Here is a 19338-nt window from a genome sequence, read left to right on the forward strand (position 1 = left end):
AAATACCCAAATCAGAACCGCCTTTTACGTTCCCATGGCCACCCAACCCAGTCTTTTGTACCTCTACACTTATATGCCTGTCTTTTCTTTCAGAAATCAGTGACAACACTACTACAAGCATATTATTATAACTTAGAACACATATTAGGATATACCAAAACATACGAGAACCTATTGGAATCATAAATCAGCGTAGATCAATTTATTTAAACGAAAATGTGCCAGCAGGACATCGCAATCTAATCTTTGTCCCTTTGCAAATAACCTACCGCGCTACTTTCCTCCATACTGTTAGCTGCAACCATGCTAAAACAACCTCTAGCCAAGTGCTTTTCCTCAGACCATGAAAAAAAGCGTTCAATCAGAAACTTTGTAACAACCCAGCCGCCGCTGCACGAGCGCAGGCTCTCGAGGCGAGGCTCAGCGGTTCGTTGCCCTGCAATTCGAAAAAATGGCGTTGGTATAACCAGCGTTATCCCTCGTTACGCGACGAGCTGTTACGAATTATCGGGCTGGCATCGTGCGGTCGTGTGGCCTAGCGTAATTCAGACCAGATTGATCCGTCGTCTTTGCACGGCGTTGGAATCAGGAACCTCGAGGCGTGCAAGTGTGTCGCGCGGTGGTATCGTGTGTCAACCTCACGGAAGTCTGCGCTCGATGGGCACGAAACGCGGAATGACAAGTGGCGGCCAAATGGCCGGTTATCAATATCGAATACGCGACGCGATAACACGCAGAGGGTGGCCGTTCGAGCCGGATGATTTGTTTTTAGAAATGCGATTTCACGAAATAGCTCATCCGCGAGTGAATCCCTTGATTACGTGTCCGCGCAACGACGCGTCAGTAGAATCGGTCGCACGGCTCAGACGGCGCGGAACCTGGCAGCAGCGAACACCTCGAGTTCCGAAATTTGTCCTGATTGCGCGTGGTATAGTTACGTGTGCTATCAGTCAACTGGTAAGTAAGACGAATGTTTCTCTCGTTTCCAAAAGAGGATGAACTAAAGCACTTTATTTAGCTCTGTGAAATATGTTACGTGCGATGGGTATATTTCCTTTTTACTTCAAAATGTTCTTTATTTGTCGAGCAATTTTTCATTGTAACTCAACATTTGTAACATGGCGCGTTTCATTCGTGTAACTACACGAATGTGTTATTACACGAATAGCAATTCTTTCAGTCTTCTTCAGTCAGAAACCACTAGACGCGTTAATACGTAAAAACAATTTGACCAAAAGTAACGTCCAAAAGTGACCCTCGTATCCAACGGCACGATTTCAATGCGAAGGAACAGGCCACTATAAGAATGATCGTAAAAAGGAATCCATTCAAATCAATTTCAATTTTCCGTTACGCGTCAAGCTGCTGTGACAACGTTTCAAATTCGCTCTGGAGAGAGATCTGTGGAGGGTGGCGAGTGGAGAACCGACGACAGTATACTGGATTTACGTAGGTCGATAGGTCAACTGCAATTTTTGCCGAAGGCGTTCGGCCACGGTTGCTGAACAGGAAGATCTATGCACTTCCGTGGCCGCCGGTTCAAGCGGCGGAGCCGTTAGGGGTGGCGTGGAACGAGAAAAACAGGACGACGCCTTGAGAGTAATGCGTCGCTGGTCGAGGGTTGATCGAAGGCTAAGACAATCCCGAGTCACCTCAGCTCCCTATCGCCAGGCAATTTCAGGGCGGATCGATCCTCGCACGGGATCGTGTGAAACTATTTCGCGGCGCTGGCCAGCCCGTCTAACGCGAAATTGATAGAAAATCATTTATCGTCCATATTCAGCAGTGTGACGTTGGCACTCGAGTTATTCCGGCCCGCACGACGGAACGTTCCCGCGGGAATACTTTGGATTTTTCTCCTGTTCCACCGGCATAATCGCAGCTGAATTCGAGGGACTTTTAATATTCCAAACCAGAGCCGTACGTGATTTAAAAGTTGCTCACGCGTACGGTTTCTCTTGCTCGATTTTACTCCGCTCGTCGATCGATCGGTTAACATCGCTTTCCGTGGAGTCGGGAATTTATTAGGAATACGCAAAATTTTACGACCGACGATAGAAATTTTTCCACGGTATTGTTACAATATTTCCAATCTTCCCAGTCGTTGACCGTGTCGAATTGACGCGAACCATGGAAACACCGTTGAAACGTTGATTTCCTTCATTGATTACCAGCGTGTGTTGAGTAACTGGATCAGAAAGTGCGTCCGTGAAACAGCACCACCCTCTACCGATCGCGGGGCCCGTCTTGCGAAAAGAAGGGAAAAAAAGTGAAACTAGCCTGAGTTATTGGCTCCGGTTCCGCGCATCTCGTTTGTGCCGCAACACGTAGAGACAGTATCGCGTAGGTATCGCGGCGAAATACGAGGATGACGCTCTCTCCCTTTCGAATTCGACGCCGAGGGGGCTCGTCCGCGTATCCCGCGTTTTCAAAGGGGTGATTTAGCCGAGGCTTACGAGGGACACGGCGCATTGACTGGGCCCCCAGCGAACAATGCCAGAATTCCGGCGGCGTAAACGATGCCAAAACGTTTTCGTTTCGAGCACACGCAAAGAGGAGGCCTCGAGCGTCGTGGAAAAGAATTCACCGCTCGCGAGATGGCGGGCGTTCCTTTTGTCTGTTACGCTGGAGTTGGCAACAGGCCATTCAGATCGTGGAACAGCGATAGAAAGCGCGAGGCAAGTACCGTCGACGGATTTCATTTAAGTGGAAGCGAGACGCGACGCCGCCCGCGACCGTTCCCGATTACTTCGACAGACGATAAACGTTGCTTCGATCGTTACGATTTAAAATATGAGCAGTCGCGATTGGCATCGATCGACGTCCAACGGGGACACCCAAGTTCCTGCGATTAAACGTGGAATACAGTGCGAAACTTTTGCCGCGCGGATAGTTTCAATGATTAATTCGATCGATAGTTCGGAATACTTTCAATCCCTTCAGCTTTTTCTCTAGCTTGATTTAATTAAAATATCACGCGCGCCGTCGTTTAGAGTTAAATTGTTCTCATCGAGCGTTTCAGCCACCACGATTCGGGTTAATCGAATGCAATTTTTAACTTATTACTAACTCGCCAAGTATTACTTGATCTTTGAGCAGTTAATTTCATCTTAATCCTTTCCCAAGATTTTCTTGCGCGATAAATATATTTATTCTTCGAGAATTCTCGTTGAATCAGCAGGCAACCCGAGGATACCAGTTAATGAGATTATGAAGAGATCCGAGTACAGACAGTTGGAGCAAAAATCAGATAATTAGCTGAGGAAAAAAAGTGTTTTTCTTCTTGCTGCATATTTATGTGCACTCAGAGCACTATTTTTTTGTCACATCCTGTACTCGTAGGAAATATATTTCTTTCTGTATTTTTTCTTTTTTAAACACCTATTATCTCATTAATCGCTGGCAGAATAATAACTTCTTGTATTAATTATTCAGATCTACGTCGCGTAAGTTACCTTGCTTGTTAATGATGTCTACATTGTAGATATCATCGAAATCAACTCTCGGTCGGTTCTTCCTTTTCTCCTTCCCTCCCAGATTATCCTCGATGCATACATTTCCATGGATTTAATTTTCCCGTTTCCGTTTAATTTCCAACTGTACTCGATACGTGGGAAAAAAAGAAAAAAAAATGCCGAGGCGGTAGCACGCGTTAGCCACGGAAGACACGCGATCGAATATATCGGTGCCCGAACCGAAGAATTCCTGGGCGAAATTCAGATGCGAGGGGAGAAGTCGTGGTTCTCTTAAAGTAACAACCGAGATTTCGAGATCCATGACCCATTTTCTTCTAAATCGTCCCAGCAAAATTCAATCGAATTTTTCCTGAACAACATCCGAGTACCGTTGAACGAATATAATACACGATTCTTTATATAATAAACGTTTCAGAAATAAAAAGAAGTTAATAAAAAAAAAAAAACAATTTTCTAAACGAGAGAATCTGAACGATTGTTCAGAGATTTTTTATCGATCGTCCGTTTGAACTTTCTGTTCCGGGTTCAGAAGTGTACCGCGTTAGAACGAAAAGATTTCCAAAGCCTTTGTCGCCTGTGGCCATTTTCTTCCGTCGAAATTGCAATTTCCCCAGGAAATACCTGGTGTCCAACGGGTGGTGCCGATCTCGCCACTGGCTCCTATTACGATGTTAATGCGAGTCACCGGTTACCAAGCGCGGCTGCGATATCGCGGCAGCGTAAAAGTAGCCGCGCGTAACGCGGCCTGTAATTGTTACACACGCGGACACGTCGTTATGCAGAGGAGAAATAAATGTGTCAGGGAAGAATATGCTTTTTAATGACGTCTCGCGAGCGGCCGGGTGATTTCGCAACGCGCTTAATGCCGCGTATTCGTTTCAGCCTCCTGGTTTCCTTCTCGCGAGCGAGGCGTCTTATTGCTGCGAACACGGCGACGAAGAACAATCCAAACCAATGATTAACTTTTTATTCTCGCCCTTTTTTCTTCGCCTTTCTTCTTCGCGCGAAGAAAAAGGAACGAGACGACGACGTCGAGGAGGTTGAGGTTGGAGCGAGAACCATCTTATTCGATTTCAATCACGATTGAATATACAGTTCGCTTCACTTCCGTTTGCTTTTTGCAGTCTTAAGTCGTTTACTTTTGTAGAAGTTTTTCACGTGGGTTTTTAAGCAAAAAATGAAGTATGTTTCTGAATATGCATGAGATTGCGTATTTATAGATGAGAATGTAGCTAGTTGCAAGAATCTGCGTTGCAACTATTTCATAATTTCCTTTGTCGATAGCTAGAATTATATATATATATATATATATATATATATATATATATATATATATATATATATATATATATATATATATATATATATATATATAGTCTAGAGTATTAGTTATTCTAAGATTAACTTCAAATTGTGGTTGTAGAAAGGTCGATTTTCAGCGACCACGTTGCACAAATCTCTTTTCGTCACTGTGAAGCAGTTAAATAGTTAACTCAGCACGTCGCCATTGAAATAGCCATAAGACAATGGGTTAAATCAGGTGCCATTGGGTTAAGTCACTGATTGCGAGACACGTGAAGCTGACTTCCTGGTAATTTCGAAGAGCTCTATGTACGTTCGTTATTTCGAATAGTATCTGTTTTATTTCTAAGTGGCAGGTGTAGGCGATTCAAAATTATTTCTCTGTGTATCTTAATAGATTGTTCAAATTGCAATATCGAAATAGAAGTAGAATTTGGAAGTTCATCACTTTAATCGAAGTATTCAGAGACTCGACGTGTCTCAGTGACTACGCGTTCTATTCCGATCGAAAAGCGATTACGTGCGTACATCGATAAAATCGTTTGTTCAACTGTTCAATGCGCATTCACATACCTGTCCAAGGAAACCGCAACAAGGCTGTAGACAGAGGCCGCCACAGAAACACCCTGTATATAAGCGACGGCTTTACACATGAACCATCCCAGGAACCAAGCTGAAACACAAGTGCACCGTTTATCGTCTCGCGTCGAACAATGGAGTAAAACCGTGAAATTACGTCGAAATTTCATCTCTCATTCTTAATTCTTTATACTACTACCCCGTTCCCCCATTTATCAAAGCATACGCCCCACAGAAATTATTTTTTCCGAATCGCCGCATAAATTTGTAACTTATTGCTGCGAACATAAATTGTTCGTCGCGGTTTCGAGTTCGCCGGGCAATTGACAGGACTTCCGTCGAACGCGATCGTTCTCTGACCTTGCAGAAATCGAAGGATAACGCTGAACAAAAATAATTCTTATCTCGTCATCGTTTACGGAGCATTTTTTTATCGCAACGAGATTTTATCAGGCGCGATTAGCTAACTCAAAACACATGCGTCAGCATTGATACATATATCGATGGTGCCGTACGGCGTTAATTGCTCGAGGAAACTGGTTTTAAAAACGCAAATGCGGAGCAGTTAAAACAGTTGCATAGTAATGAATAGCCAGGCATCTGCGTGCCGAGTGGCACAATATCGCCTGGCAATTGTACGACGCTTCGGAGTCCCTCTCGGTTTTCTTCTTATTCGTTTATCGCCGCGGCGGAATAAAAATTACTCTCGTTTCTGGAACTCCCCCGTAAAGGTTTCTCTTCTCTCGCGACCGGTGGTTACATCGCGAACGGAGTCCTAATTAAAAATTCTACTGTCACGGTCATAATTTCATATTTCACGGCCATTTCCATAGTGAATTGTGTAACAGTAAAGAACAATTTTATTAGGAATCAAGCGACTGAGGATACGCTCGAAAATTGGTTTCCACTATATCATACTGTCCGACAAATTAGTAAGAAATAATTAAGAATGCGCAACATTACTCGACAATGTATCAATTGGTAATCAATCTCTGCAAACTATTACTTTGTCATCGAATGGCCTTCGTGTTTTATTATTCTGATCAATCTCTGCAAATTGGTGCAGACACTTTTCTATCTTGAATTATCATTTTTTGAAGCTCCAGTATCATCGAATGACATTCATATTTTATTAATAACCTTTTGCAGGAATCCTGGCAAGTGTCTCTACTTAAACAGATCGAACCAATCTTAAACTTAATTGAAAAACCTAATCAAATCGTCGTCATTTGCGTTCAGTTCACTCGATTCTTTCCAATCTTCAATTCGCGTCTTTTATCCGCAAATAAATAAACAAATATACGAATTCCCGGGTGAGGCGAACGCTTGGCGAGGCGAGGAAACCTCTCGGTGTGCAAAAAGCGAGTTCCTTTTTCCCCGTGATCGAGACCGTTCGAGTAGCAAGTCCTTTCAGCCTGCTTCGATTTGTGTGGCCTTTTAGCGGCGGTATAGCACCGCGAGTATTGTGCGCGAAGTGAAGGGTAGGCGCGAGGCCGCCTAGAAAGGAACTTCCCGTAGGCCGTAGATCAACTGTGGTCGCGGTGGGATAATTATCTATACCACCGAACACGTAAACCCACGAACCGATAAGCACGCACGCTGTACGCGTCGAAATCCATTTCTGCGGAATAATAAGTGGCGTTTGTTCGCCCTGGTGTGCTCGTCGCCCACGCGCGCCCCATCGCGCATCGACGCGGGGGTGCATCTGCCTTGGGAGGAGACGTGGGACGTCGCGGGAATCTAATGGCACCGACGTGCGTCTGTTCGCGATCTGCCGCACTCGTAGCGCGCGATTAATATTCGATCAAAGGCACTCGATCCGTCGTGACTGGAATTGATCCGGACGCGATCACCGTGAAATAAGGGTTCGGATGTTGTACTTTCGATGCTGGGAACCGGGTGCCATTTTCAGAGCTGCTGCGCAGAGGTTGTTTCATACACTTCGAATAATTATCGTGGGATTGCAAATGTTGTCGTTCGCCGCTGTTGAATGTTTAATGACGATTGCGATAAGAGTGAACGCAGCAGACGACGCAACAATCGACCTGTGAACCCTTGCGAAGGGAGGGGCTCTATGCAGACATAGCGTGGATTTTTCTATCGCACTTTTAGGGACGTGCTGTTCGATATGAATATTGTAACGAGATTAGTTCGCAATGAAAAAAATATCCAACTTTTGCGCTGTAGGGTTAATGGATATCGTGTTGCGAATATAATTAAATGCATAGGGCGAGTTCGTATCGAGAGAGCGATTAATGCCGAAGTTCGGAGCAGTATTGCCAGGTTTTTTAGTTTTATATTCATAGCGGTGAAATGGAATACATTAGTCCGGGAGAAATAAATTTTTCCCGTCGTTGAAAGTTTTTCAACGAAAATCGAAACACAGCGTTGCATGAAAATTTCAAAATTGTTAAAAATACGTGTATGTTCAAGTTCTCCAACACGTCGATTCACATACTTCTATCATATTTCCCTAGAAAACTTTTATTTTTATCACAAAAAAATATCAAGTTCAATTACTTAACGACAAAACTGCGAAAACGTTCTAAATTCTCCAGTCCACGCCTTCGTACCATTCAGCGAACACTAAAAGGTGGCAAACTTCATCTTTAATCATGCACACCTCCAATTAATCTTCCACGCGAACGACCTACTTCAGCCTCGCCCTCGCAGACCTTCAGCTTCCGAGTAAACGGTAAAACTCTCGGAGGAAAGAGAATAATAAAAGAAACAGCGGAGGAATATCACGTGAGACGCACCAGCGGCGTTCCAGTCATCTATAAAAACCCAATATCGACAGCCCCAAGTAGGTACGTACGAGGATGTGCACGGTGGATGTCGCAGTTCCGTGCAGCCACGTCTCGAACGGCGCGAACGTATCCGAGGGGGATGAAGTCGGCCTGGAAGTTTCGCGGGGACCAGCGAAATTTGTGGCTTACTCGCAATCAATCGCGTCCCCGACAACCTGACGTTCGCCAACTTTTCCACTGAATAAATCTGCCGCGCGTGTGTCAGCCCAAACTCGAGCCAAGGTATCGCGAGCCCTGCGATGCGTTGTCTTCGTTCCATTCATGAATTTCAAGCGGACGTACGCGCTGCCACCGCTGCTGAGGAACGGGACGATCGTAGACGCAACCGCGGCGTTCATTGCTGGATTATTTTGGAGCAAGGTGATGCGGCTCGTGAGCTGGAATTAATTTAGGAGCACAGTGTTTGAGTAATCTAGCATTTCGGATAATTGAGTTAGTCTGTTCTTGGATGAGAGGGATCACAGAATTTGGTAATCATCGTTAGCGTTATGCTTTACGTATTTTAATATTGAAATTACCAAGGCAATGATAAGTTTCTATAGAGATTATTGAGGAATTTTATAGGATTTTTAGGTAGCAAAAAATTTGTACAGACATGCTTACTTTAAAATATTTCCTTTTGGTATCTGTCATTGTACATTTAAATGACAAATTGATACACTTTGATCCTCAATGATTTTAATATTGACTCGTAGATAAAATCTCATATCAGATTGAAGCTTTAGAATGAAATAAATCTAGTTGCTATATAACAGAAAATGATATAATTTATTGAAAAAGTTGTCGTAATAGTAAGCCCAGATAAAGAAAGAAGAAAGCGTGTAAATTATAGAGCCGATTAAACAAGAGTCATAATTTACTGGATGAATATAATTCGGTCATCGTGTTCGCGCGTGAAAAAAAAAAGTGGAAAGCAGCTTTCCCCACATTTTCTCAACGATTAAAGCGAGATACCATCGCTTGTTAAGCGTTAAATGCCGACGGTTAAAGGTGCAAGGAACCAAGTAATGGCAGGCTCCGCGATCATGGTCAGCTGGCGAGATACAATCGAAGAGAAGGTTATTACGACGTGTGCTTTAATCCTTACGCCATTCGCTTCACATATTATTATATAACAAAATTATGGTCTCGAATGCACGCCTTTTATTTGTCCTACGTCCAGTATGGTTCAGTGAGCCGTCACATTGAAATGTGGCTTGGTGACTCGCGAAGGTATGCGATTATACGTATGCAACAACTCGAACAGTTCGCTAATCCTTTCTGTATTAGTCATTAACAAGCACGAGCGATTAACTTATTTATGCTCTTTTTTCCAAGATAATTAATACGTAACACCGACCAGTTCGCTAATCCCCTCTTATGCACGCGGCCATTGCACTAATTTACGAGCACCTACTGATTCTCGTGCATGTCAGGAATTTTTTAAATCACTTTTTTAGAAAGTTGGATTCCAAATGTAATTTTACTATTTTTTATCTGCGTCAGAAATTTGTCGCCAAAAGTGAACGTTCGATTCGTATAGTCTAACGGTGTCAAGCTGACAGATATATTGTCTGGGCATATTTTACGTGTCGCTCGTTAAAATTCGTCGATTAGTTTATCGCGCGAATCTGATTTGTCAGATTTGCCATTTGTGGGACTGGAAAATTGTCCATGTTCGATGCAGCCAGGCGTGTTACGTAAGGTCCATTTCGCTGTACACGAAACAGATGGACAATGACGAAAAATGGAATTACCAGTCACGAATTTCAATACTCCTTCGAGCGTTCAATTTCACTCGATTTGACAGTCGCTTGATTGATCGATCCTGCCAGTTACGTTTCAGAACGGAGGATAGATAAACGGTTTAACGTTCAAACGGGTGTTTCAGGTAGCGGTTTTGTTTCGTCTTTTGGCAGTTGAAGTAATTCGAGAAAACTCGTAAGGCTCGTGGCAATTTGAAGCCTATGTTGTTTCGACATTCGAGGTGCGTGCGTATAATTTCCTCATTACAATTCTATCAGGTTAATCAAATTATAAGTGTTAATTAAAACAGTAATTACGTTATAATAATACAATTTGTTTCTCATGGTAATTTCTGATAATGCAAATTTAAACAAACGCATATATTTGCAATGTTTCATGATACCACAGTTATATCGATATATTGAGACATTGATAGTCAATTTTTTCACCGTGAAACGTTTCACGCACAATGATATCAGTTACCTACAATTAGATTTGCAGTTTTATTTACCGTAACCGGTGCGCCAGTACCCGGAGTGACATAAGAACGTGAAAGTGATAAATAATGACAATTTCTTGAGACATACTTTTCTGCAGTGCATTTCAATGCAACGTTAAATACCTGTTCTCTCCGTCTGTGAGCGGACATTTAAATTACTTCATAATGTCTTGAATAAGTAGGCATTCCTGTAAATAAAGGGGATCAACGTTGCGTGTCTCGCAAATGTATTGTTCTTGCGCAATTTCTTATCTTAATTATTGCAGCGTCATCAGAATCATTGAACAGTACATTTCGCGCTTTACTTTTTCACAAATTAATCGTAAGAGTACACTTGCTCTGCGAAATTGGCGTACAATTGAATGATGTTGAAACGGAACACGACCAGAACCGAATAGAAATGTTCCTCCAGCCCTCGTAATTTTTAATCGGCGCGCCGTTCGGACGGATGAGGAATTCTGATTACTTCGATCTGATGCTAAGCGGATTAATGCCTGCCTGTACATTATCGTGCTCCCTCCGCCCTTCGCTGCAGTCTGCGCCAGCCAAAATCTCCCGTCCAATTACGCGAGCTACCAATCACGCGGAAAATCAAAACGATTAGAGCGTTAACCTCCGGGTCGGAGCAACCGAGCCTCGTTCGACGACAAGCTGCGATTCGAATTCCGGGAGCACCCGTTAGCCGAGGAAGTGATTAACGAGGCAGCCAATGCCTTTCTTAAATGACAATCCCAGTAGCGAATTGCCTTATTACGAGCCACTCGACACAACCAACGCAGCATTTATTAATCATTGATGCCGTCAGCTTGATTAATTAGATTTATGGTACCTTTAATCGAACATCATTCGTATAATATTTCTGCTACCATGTACGATTCGAATGACCATATGACTTAATCACTCGTAGTCTTACAACTTTTGATCAGTGTCCCTGAACTTTGACAAATTTTAATCGAGAGCCATGAATCTCTCTAAAATGAAGGGGTTGGAATGAATGACTCAAGTATCGAAGACGCGTTTAGTTTCATTCCTTTCAAGGCTATGCAGTATTCAACGAAAAGACGATCGATCATTGATTGCTTTTTCGATCGACTCACGCGGACGTACACTTTCATATTTTCCACGCATTTCGCTGAGCAAAGCGCGACGACGTCGAACGCGAGGGGGCAAAAAGCAAACGGGGGTGGGTTTTTCTGGGCCAGAACGGGACGCGTATCAAATCGCGCCGCGCGAACGAATGAAATCGGGGACAAAGAAGAAGTCGGCGAGTGGAATGCTATCAGCGAACGGCGAATCGGGCCGCGGTTGTTGGAAAGGGCAGAGTCACGCGCGTAAATGTCAAAATTTTCCAATCACCGCGAAACGGTGAGTTTCGTACGAGAGCGCGGACGGGCAGCGCACGTTTTTCACGTTTCCCGTATCTCACTTTCACTGTCTACGCTCCGTTGGACAACGCCACGGGCAGAGCCGAGCGTGTTCAGCGCGAGCCGATCCGCGGGGATAAAAGCGACCGTGCGGGTGAAATGAACGTGGAGACGGCTGAGAACAACCCATGCGGCAGCACCGCGTCGATCATAGCCGAGAGTAATTTTAATTACGACCTCGATAATTGAGAAAAATCATGGTCGATCTTTTACGATCGCCTAGAAATCGACCAAACCGGGTTCTAATCGTGTTTGCAGTGGATTCGCAATGCGGTCGCGCGTGGATTTTTTGTTAGGTATTTTGGATACTGTTCAATTAGTTCCTTTCTGTTTGCTGCACTCTTTTTTGTATTTGGTTAGCACGATTTCGATGCAGGTGATACGTTATATTAAACACTGATTTACTTGAGATCAGATGTATTAGGGGTTGATTGTGAAATCTGTAAGAGAATTGTGTTTCGAGTTTCGTTCTTTAGTCAAATTACTTTCAAGATTACACGTAGAAATTCACACGTTTAATACTTATTAAATGTAATGTTTCTTAGGTTTAGTATTAATTCCAATGGAATTGTGATGTTATGTTACACGAATAAGAAAAGTATTGGGAAAACACGTCGGATAAATCTAATTTACTTAAAATTCGTAGCCAGTTCTAAGCAGTGGGGAACACCCGCATCGGTGAAAGCGAAAATATCGATCGTCCATATTTATATTCGCGCCACTCGGACATACTTCTTGTTCTGGTGAGCGAAATGTGCTTGCGAAACAATACGATACAATTTATGGTCCGAAACAAGTGTAATAAACGTGCACGCTTTGCACAAGTGGTTCTATTTAATATCTCGATGAATATTGAAGCAAACGCAATCATCGAACTTGTGTAAACATTTGACTATTCGTCCGCTGATTTTATAATATAATATTTCCATCGAAAATATATACACATCCTTTTACGTACTTTACAATCACTTTTTCAAGTTTCTATCCATTCTTTTCAAACAGACAAGCGTTACATATCAGAACACTCAGTAATCATCACGCCAGTTAAATAATAACGCTATCATTCTTCATTAATTCTTTCTGTTTTTCGTTCTTCTATTTTTTAAAGGTCTCGCGTTATATTTCGAAACGCATTATTCGCCGATCACTTTCCATTTCCAGTAATTATCAGCTGTCGCATCGACCTTCTCGAATGGCACTCAGCGTTGCACAATCGTAATCTAAAGTAGTCAGTTTTTAATTCCGCGGATACCGTTCACCGATATTCAATTCCAGCGAAAGGTGTTTCTCACGTTGGGTACAGAGGGGAAATAAAAAGCGCAGCTTAGCAAAAGAACCACGTAACGCGGGGGAAAAGTCGAGCAAAAAACTGTCGTCCGACCAGCATGTTAGATTGGAGACCAACAGGCGTCCGCCGCCTACGCGGAACGGAAGTACCAGAAGGAAACGGTTGCGCGTACAAATCCTCCTACACAATTACCGTTAACGAGATTAGCGGTGCTCTGTTGCAAACATACGTCGATTTAGTTACGCGAACTTTCTCGAAAAGAGAAAGGGCTTTCGTTAAACGATCAAACTTTTTTATTGATCATTCTATTAATCAACCAACAATCACAAGAACCAATGTATATTCAAAACATTCCTAAACAGATTTAACTTGCAATTTTTTTCATCCTTATGTCACGATTTGAAAATGATTTGCATTGTCTTCATGGAGGAGTTCCTCGAGTTCGAAGACAAATATTAAACGATTCCACTCAAAGCCTTCGAGTGCAAATAGTCAATACAGTATCGCGTAATTATGATCGTGGATAGTATTTCTTAGAAATACTCGCTTCTTTAAATTTACTCGTACGTGTAAAAAATTTTTTCAGTAATTACACTCTTTCGTCCACGTGAAATGTTTAAGTCGAAGTTTGTCGAGCGCGTCGATCAGCTAAAGAAAGTTCCAGAGCGAAGAGTGCATTTACGTCCTCCAACTGGTCGGTGGGTACGGTTCAATTATTTCCATGACACCGACTGTGTCGTGGAAAAAAGGACGGGCACGTTGTAACACGTGTAACGCGTCGTGTCGGTCCACCCACGGCGCGGAATTTTTCATCGCCGCTTGGACGCTGCACGCGGACTGCATTTCAAAGGCAAACATCGTTCGAGAGCCGGCGGCAACTCTCAGCGAAGATTCCCATCGCGAGGGAGGATATTGTCGAAAGTATAAGACGGATGAATCGTCGTCTGCTTTGCGTGCGCGGAAGCGGGGCTTTCGTCCCGGGACCTTGATTAATGTCGATGCGCTTCCGCGAGGAGAGGGATTTTAACGGAATGAAAGAAAATATTATGCGGGAGCATGAGGTGCCGTTGGTTTACTTCTCCACGATTTCGAGTTTGATACGCGAACGTTGAGCTCCCTCATTTCTTACATTTTCCTGAACCCTCTTTCGCGTTTTAGAGTTGTCCCTTAGAATATTTTTTACAGTCAAAAAATACAGGCTTCTGTAGAAAATAGAATAAGAATATATTGTAGATTGAGAACTTGAATGATTCTGAATTAATTTCTGTTGGTACGATTGTATTAATTTCCACTGCGACGGAAAGAATCGCCAGCTATCACCTTCGTCTCTCGACTGTGACATTTCATCCCCTTACGAAACCTGCTTTGCATAGACCCAGCGGCTCGCGGAAAAGGCTGCGCGCACCTCGTCTTTCATTTATTTCGAAAACTTGCAACCAGGATTCATTTACACCTCATGGAATAGTCATGACTGGGCGAAAGAGAGCCCTATCCGGGAAATCTTAAACGTGACGAAACTCGGCCAAGCAGTAAGAGAATCGAAGCGAGATCGCTTGGACGCGAACGAAGAACGAGAAAAGAGGGACAGAAACGCGAATACGAAGCTGAAGGGAGGGAAGCGCTCGACGGAGCCATTTTTTTCTTTTTTTTTATTTTTGCTCCACCCCTGACGAGAGATCGAAGACCACTCGAACGGGGCTCCTCGAGGGTTCAAGCTGGCGGCTAGTTTGAATTTCAATTTAACAGCGGGGGGAACGACGATTGCGCGTTCATTTTCCTGTCCTCTCGAGGGACACTTCAATCGCCGTGGAGGGTCAAGTCAGCCAGCCAGATGATGTCGAACCGAAAGTATTTCACTGGTGGAACCGTGACCTCGCGATCGACCAGCCATCGATGACTCGTCCTTCTCGCGCCACTCTTTTCCATTCGGTTTGCCAGTTTTTGCAACGGTTCCTGCCAGCTCGAAATCGCCTCTCCTCCTCCACCATTCGCCGCAAATTCCGTAACAACCGTGTACCCGATCGGTAACGTGACTTAATTAGCTCGAGCCAGCGCGACTGCATACACCATGGCACATAATTCATGGCGCGACTGTAGTAACGAATGAAGAATTACTTCTGGAGACAGTGTAACGCGAAACATTTATGATCGCCAGATTACATCGATCAGGATCCATATCTATGAACGTCGAGAACTCTTTCATAAGAGGCTATTTCATAATTAAACATTTTTTAACACATTGCCTTTCGAATATTTAAATGACACGAATGAATTTGTTACACGAAGAACATACTTTTATATTACCGCTCGCGTAACCACAGTGGTATTTTATAGGTAGTCGTTGAATGGTATCGAAACAAACCATACAGTGACAGCCATCAGATAAATCGGAGAGGGGTTGAGGCAAGTGCGCTCCAGTAATTCTCAAGGTAGTCGTTCAAAGAAATTGAGGCTGGTACGTAAAGAATGTTTCGTACCGTTTCAGACGGTTTCGGATCGCAGAATTATGGCCCACGCGGTATAGTCTGATTCCATTAGGAGCGAATCGACTTATCAATACGCGAACGTTTCCGCGCGGCTGGGCACACGACCTCGATCCACGGAGGAACGGCTGAAACGGCGAAAAAATCCATGAAACGGGACACGATTTAACTGCTAGCGAGACTATTCTCTCGCCAAGACGCGGAGAGCTTAGCCGATTTCACTTTAGCCCACGCCCGATTCCGTTCGTACAGTCGCTCCATCGCTATAATTTTCACTTGTAAGCCTCGCGTTTCCCTTAAATACCCACGTATAAAGAGAAAAGAAGGAGCTTATACAGCTGACAAAAACGAAGCCAAAATGTGGTCACTCGAATCCAATGACTCTAATTTATGAAAATTTTAGGAAAAGTTCCTATTCAGTTTAGAAATGAAAATCATACTAATGCCACACTGCTCGTTGAAACTTTAAGTACCACCGTGCGCATTAGTGCAACATTTAACATAAATTTCCATAAGTATGTCTGCATCCGCTCTAACGAGAACGATTTCGCACGTCAAGTATTTGTACATTCTAAGTGTATGTAAAAAAGAACCAAAGACAATCTATTACCTAAAAACTGTCCCCTCGTTGTCGAAGGGGTAGTTTTATCCAACAATGCCTACCAACGTGGTACCTTATAATGAAGTTAGAGGCGAGAGAGTTGGCGCTCTATACGAACCTCGAAAAATCGGTTCACCGAAATCCTGTAACCGGTTTCGTTTTACTGGTCGACGGGGGTTGGTAAAAGGAGTAGTCGCGCGGCCAGTGGACGGAAAATGGAGGCGAGCCGGTGCGCAACATCGCGTGACACCCGTGCGATATTTGCATGCAGCAGAGAGAGAGAGAGAGAGAGTGCGCGTGTGTACGTAACACTGTTCCTGTGCACACGATATTATCAAGCTGCTCGCGAGTGCACCGTGTGTCCAAGCCGTTTTGCCCGGGAGCTGCGCGCGTGTCTCTCACAGAGTTCGCCCCATTCGACGGTAAACTTACGAGGGTGATCGACGAAACGGCTGTTTTGTCCCTTCGTGAAAACGGCCAATCTGTTGGTGTCCGATTTACCATCGGCGCAGGGCTGCAATTTGCAATCGCGTTTCAGCTAATATCGACGCTGAAACGAACCGACCGGGTACGGTTTAGAAAGTAGCGTTCGCTCGGATTTAAAGATCTAGATCGAACGCGAGAGAGACGATAAGTTTCAGGTAAGTGGATGGAACCTGTTGGGTAGATACGCGGCGATTTATACACGCGTTTATTAACTCTTAATTACATGTACCACGGTTGGCTTATTATGCAATTCAAAGCGACCGTGTACGGTGTATTGGAATTTTTCTGTAAGGCCAATGTAATTTTCTTGGACTGCACGAGTAACGTGAACTGTTGGGATGGAATCCAGGCATTTGTCGAAGTTCGAAATTCTGAAGGTTTTCAGTAAAACAGGCTAACGTTAGGGGAGTGATCCAAGGTTAATATCAGAATCTAGTTAATCAGCGTACGAACCTATACAGATAACATTTGCTCTATTTAAACACATCATCAGTCATGTTCCCGGTACGTAGATTATACGCGGTAATCGCGCGGGATCGCATTAGTGTATAACGGCGTGGGTTATTGCAATCAGCGCAACACCACCGCGCGCTTTAAATAAGTCTCTGAATCGCACCAATTATTCATCAGCCGCCCAACCGTACTTAATAAATCAGTCCACGGAGATATGATTCACTCTATCCGAAGAACAGATGCGCATAGATATCTCAATCCATTTTCTGAAACCGTAATTCAACGCGAAGAATGAAAATACATGTCTCTCTTGCGCGCGATGTTTTGTACCAATTATTTTCGTGTCGTTCGCGCGATCACTTTTACAGATAGATTGTTAGGTAAATTTTAGTAAGCAGAAATCCTTGGTGCGTTTTGTAGGTTTCTTCTATGTGGATAAGAATGGAGAAAAGAAGAGAATGCTAGTCGCGTAAGGCATTTCAGCTAACTGCAAGTAGATTCAGCTAGACGTGCTGTCTGACCAAAGAATCTACTTACAACTCGCTGGATCGTACACTCTGAACTTCCTCGATTTACCCTGATCGTAATTTTAAGGTGTCGAGGAATTTTAAAAGTGAAAAGTGAAGGAGAAAGACCATAGAATATGAACATATTTTTTTCAATTATTTTAAAGCTTTTTATAATGGTCGAAAATTTGGAGATCGTTTAAGTGAGGATAGATGAGACTTCGAACTTTAATTGTTTGTATCTTTTAAACACTTTCAAAGAATCAGTGGAATGGTAGTCGAATTCTCGCTACGTTCACGTGAACTACATTGTTTGCAGTTCGATCTGAACAAAATGCTAGACATCAGGTACCAATGTGATCGGTTTGATGTGGGATGGCCCGTATTTCTTTGGTACCTGCGGTACATTCGCGAGCGTCGGAGGAATTACCCAGCCGACATTGAAAATCTCAGCTGAGAGCAGTGCAAATACCCGTTCACGTAATCAGGAGAGTGGCTGCAAACCAAGAGACATCTCCGACCGCTTCGACCTATCTGCGTAACCAGACTACGGTTTAGACAAAATCCTATGAAACATGGCGTTAAGCAGAAGACGAGGCTTATGGTAATCAACGATTTCGTATACGAGATGATAAGAAAATTGATATATATTAAAAATATTCCATGTTAAATTAAATAGTTTAATGATTTAAGCCAAAAGAATGTGCGTTTTACATTTGCACAAAATATGAAACGGAGCAAATACAGACACGGTTTCCAAAGTATTCCATTGATCGAACCCCCGTTTCCATGCTTCAATCTCGCGACGACAGAACGCGAAAAACTTAGCCCAGTTTAAAACTCGTTATCCGAAAATCTCCAGACATTCCGTCAGTCGACCGTCCAAGATATTGCCTCGTAATTGCGATCGATTTCTTGCCTCGCGTTTCTTCCATCGAACAAAAGACCGGGGCGCGAGCAAAGTATATACATCGTATTACATACAGGGGCGTCCAATAAAAACGATCCAGTCGCATTGTTCTAGTTTCGACTCGTTATCGCGCGATGGAAAGCTCGTGGGCGAAATACGGAGAGGAGCGAAGGGCGAAGACGGGCGCACAATCGTCGGTTCCAGACACCATCGCCATTATGTGCAGCCCGATGAATCCGACACCGATGCCCCGAAAAGAAGCTTTATCGGCACATTCGACACCCAGAATTCAGATGTCATTCGCGCATTCCTTGCTCGAAGGCTGCCGTATTAATCGCACGTACGTACCTGCATTTAACGCGATGACATGGTTGATTTGTTAACCCTTTCAGCGAACAGATACGGTGGCTCGAAACTCTGAACGGTGACACGCGTTGCTGGCACGATCGAAGCGTATGTACCTAGCTTTTTGTGGGGTGCATGAATAGCCGTCGCTGGTTCACTGGCTAAATTACCGTCAACTTTTGATTTATTTGCAGGGTGAGTCAATAACAATAACGCTCTACAATTGCTCGCTTCGTTTTTTTTTAATACATCTCTTTTCTCATGTGCGACTCATGAACTCAAAACAGAACTCTTTAACTTACTTCCTATCTTATTTCAATACTCCACCCTCTAGTTTATTTCACATCAGAGACTTCGACAGCTGGTGTTTAGAGAATAAATATACATATATATATTCCATCCAGTTCTCAGTCACACCCCAATCGCGTTAACGAAACAACACCCATTACCT

General features: G+C 43.6%; 1 protein-coding gene across 1 annotated transcript in view; it reads right to left on the bottom strand.

Annotated features, from left to right (window-relative positions):
- Sifr (SIFamide receptor) overlaps window positions 1–19338 on the bottom strand; it is a 66689-nt gene that overhangs the window by 11343 nt on the left and 36008 nt on the right. The window contains exon 2 of the mRNA XM_076902819.1: window positions 5352–5451. Coding sequence (XP_076758934.1) covers window positions 5352–5451 — 100 coding nt within the window. The remainder of the gene's footprint in view (window positions 1–5351; window positions 5452–19338) is intronic.

The sequence above is a fragment of the Xylocopa sonorina genome, chromosome 10 (assembly GCF_050948175.1).
Source record: "Xylocopa sonorina isolate GNS202 chromosome 10, iyXylSono1_principal, whole genome shotgun sequence".
Lineage (NCBI taxonomy): Eukaryota > Metazoa > Arthropoda > Insecta > Hymenoptera > Apidae > Xylocopa > Xylocopa sonorina.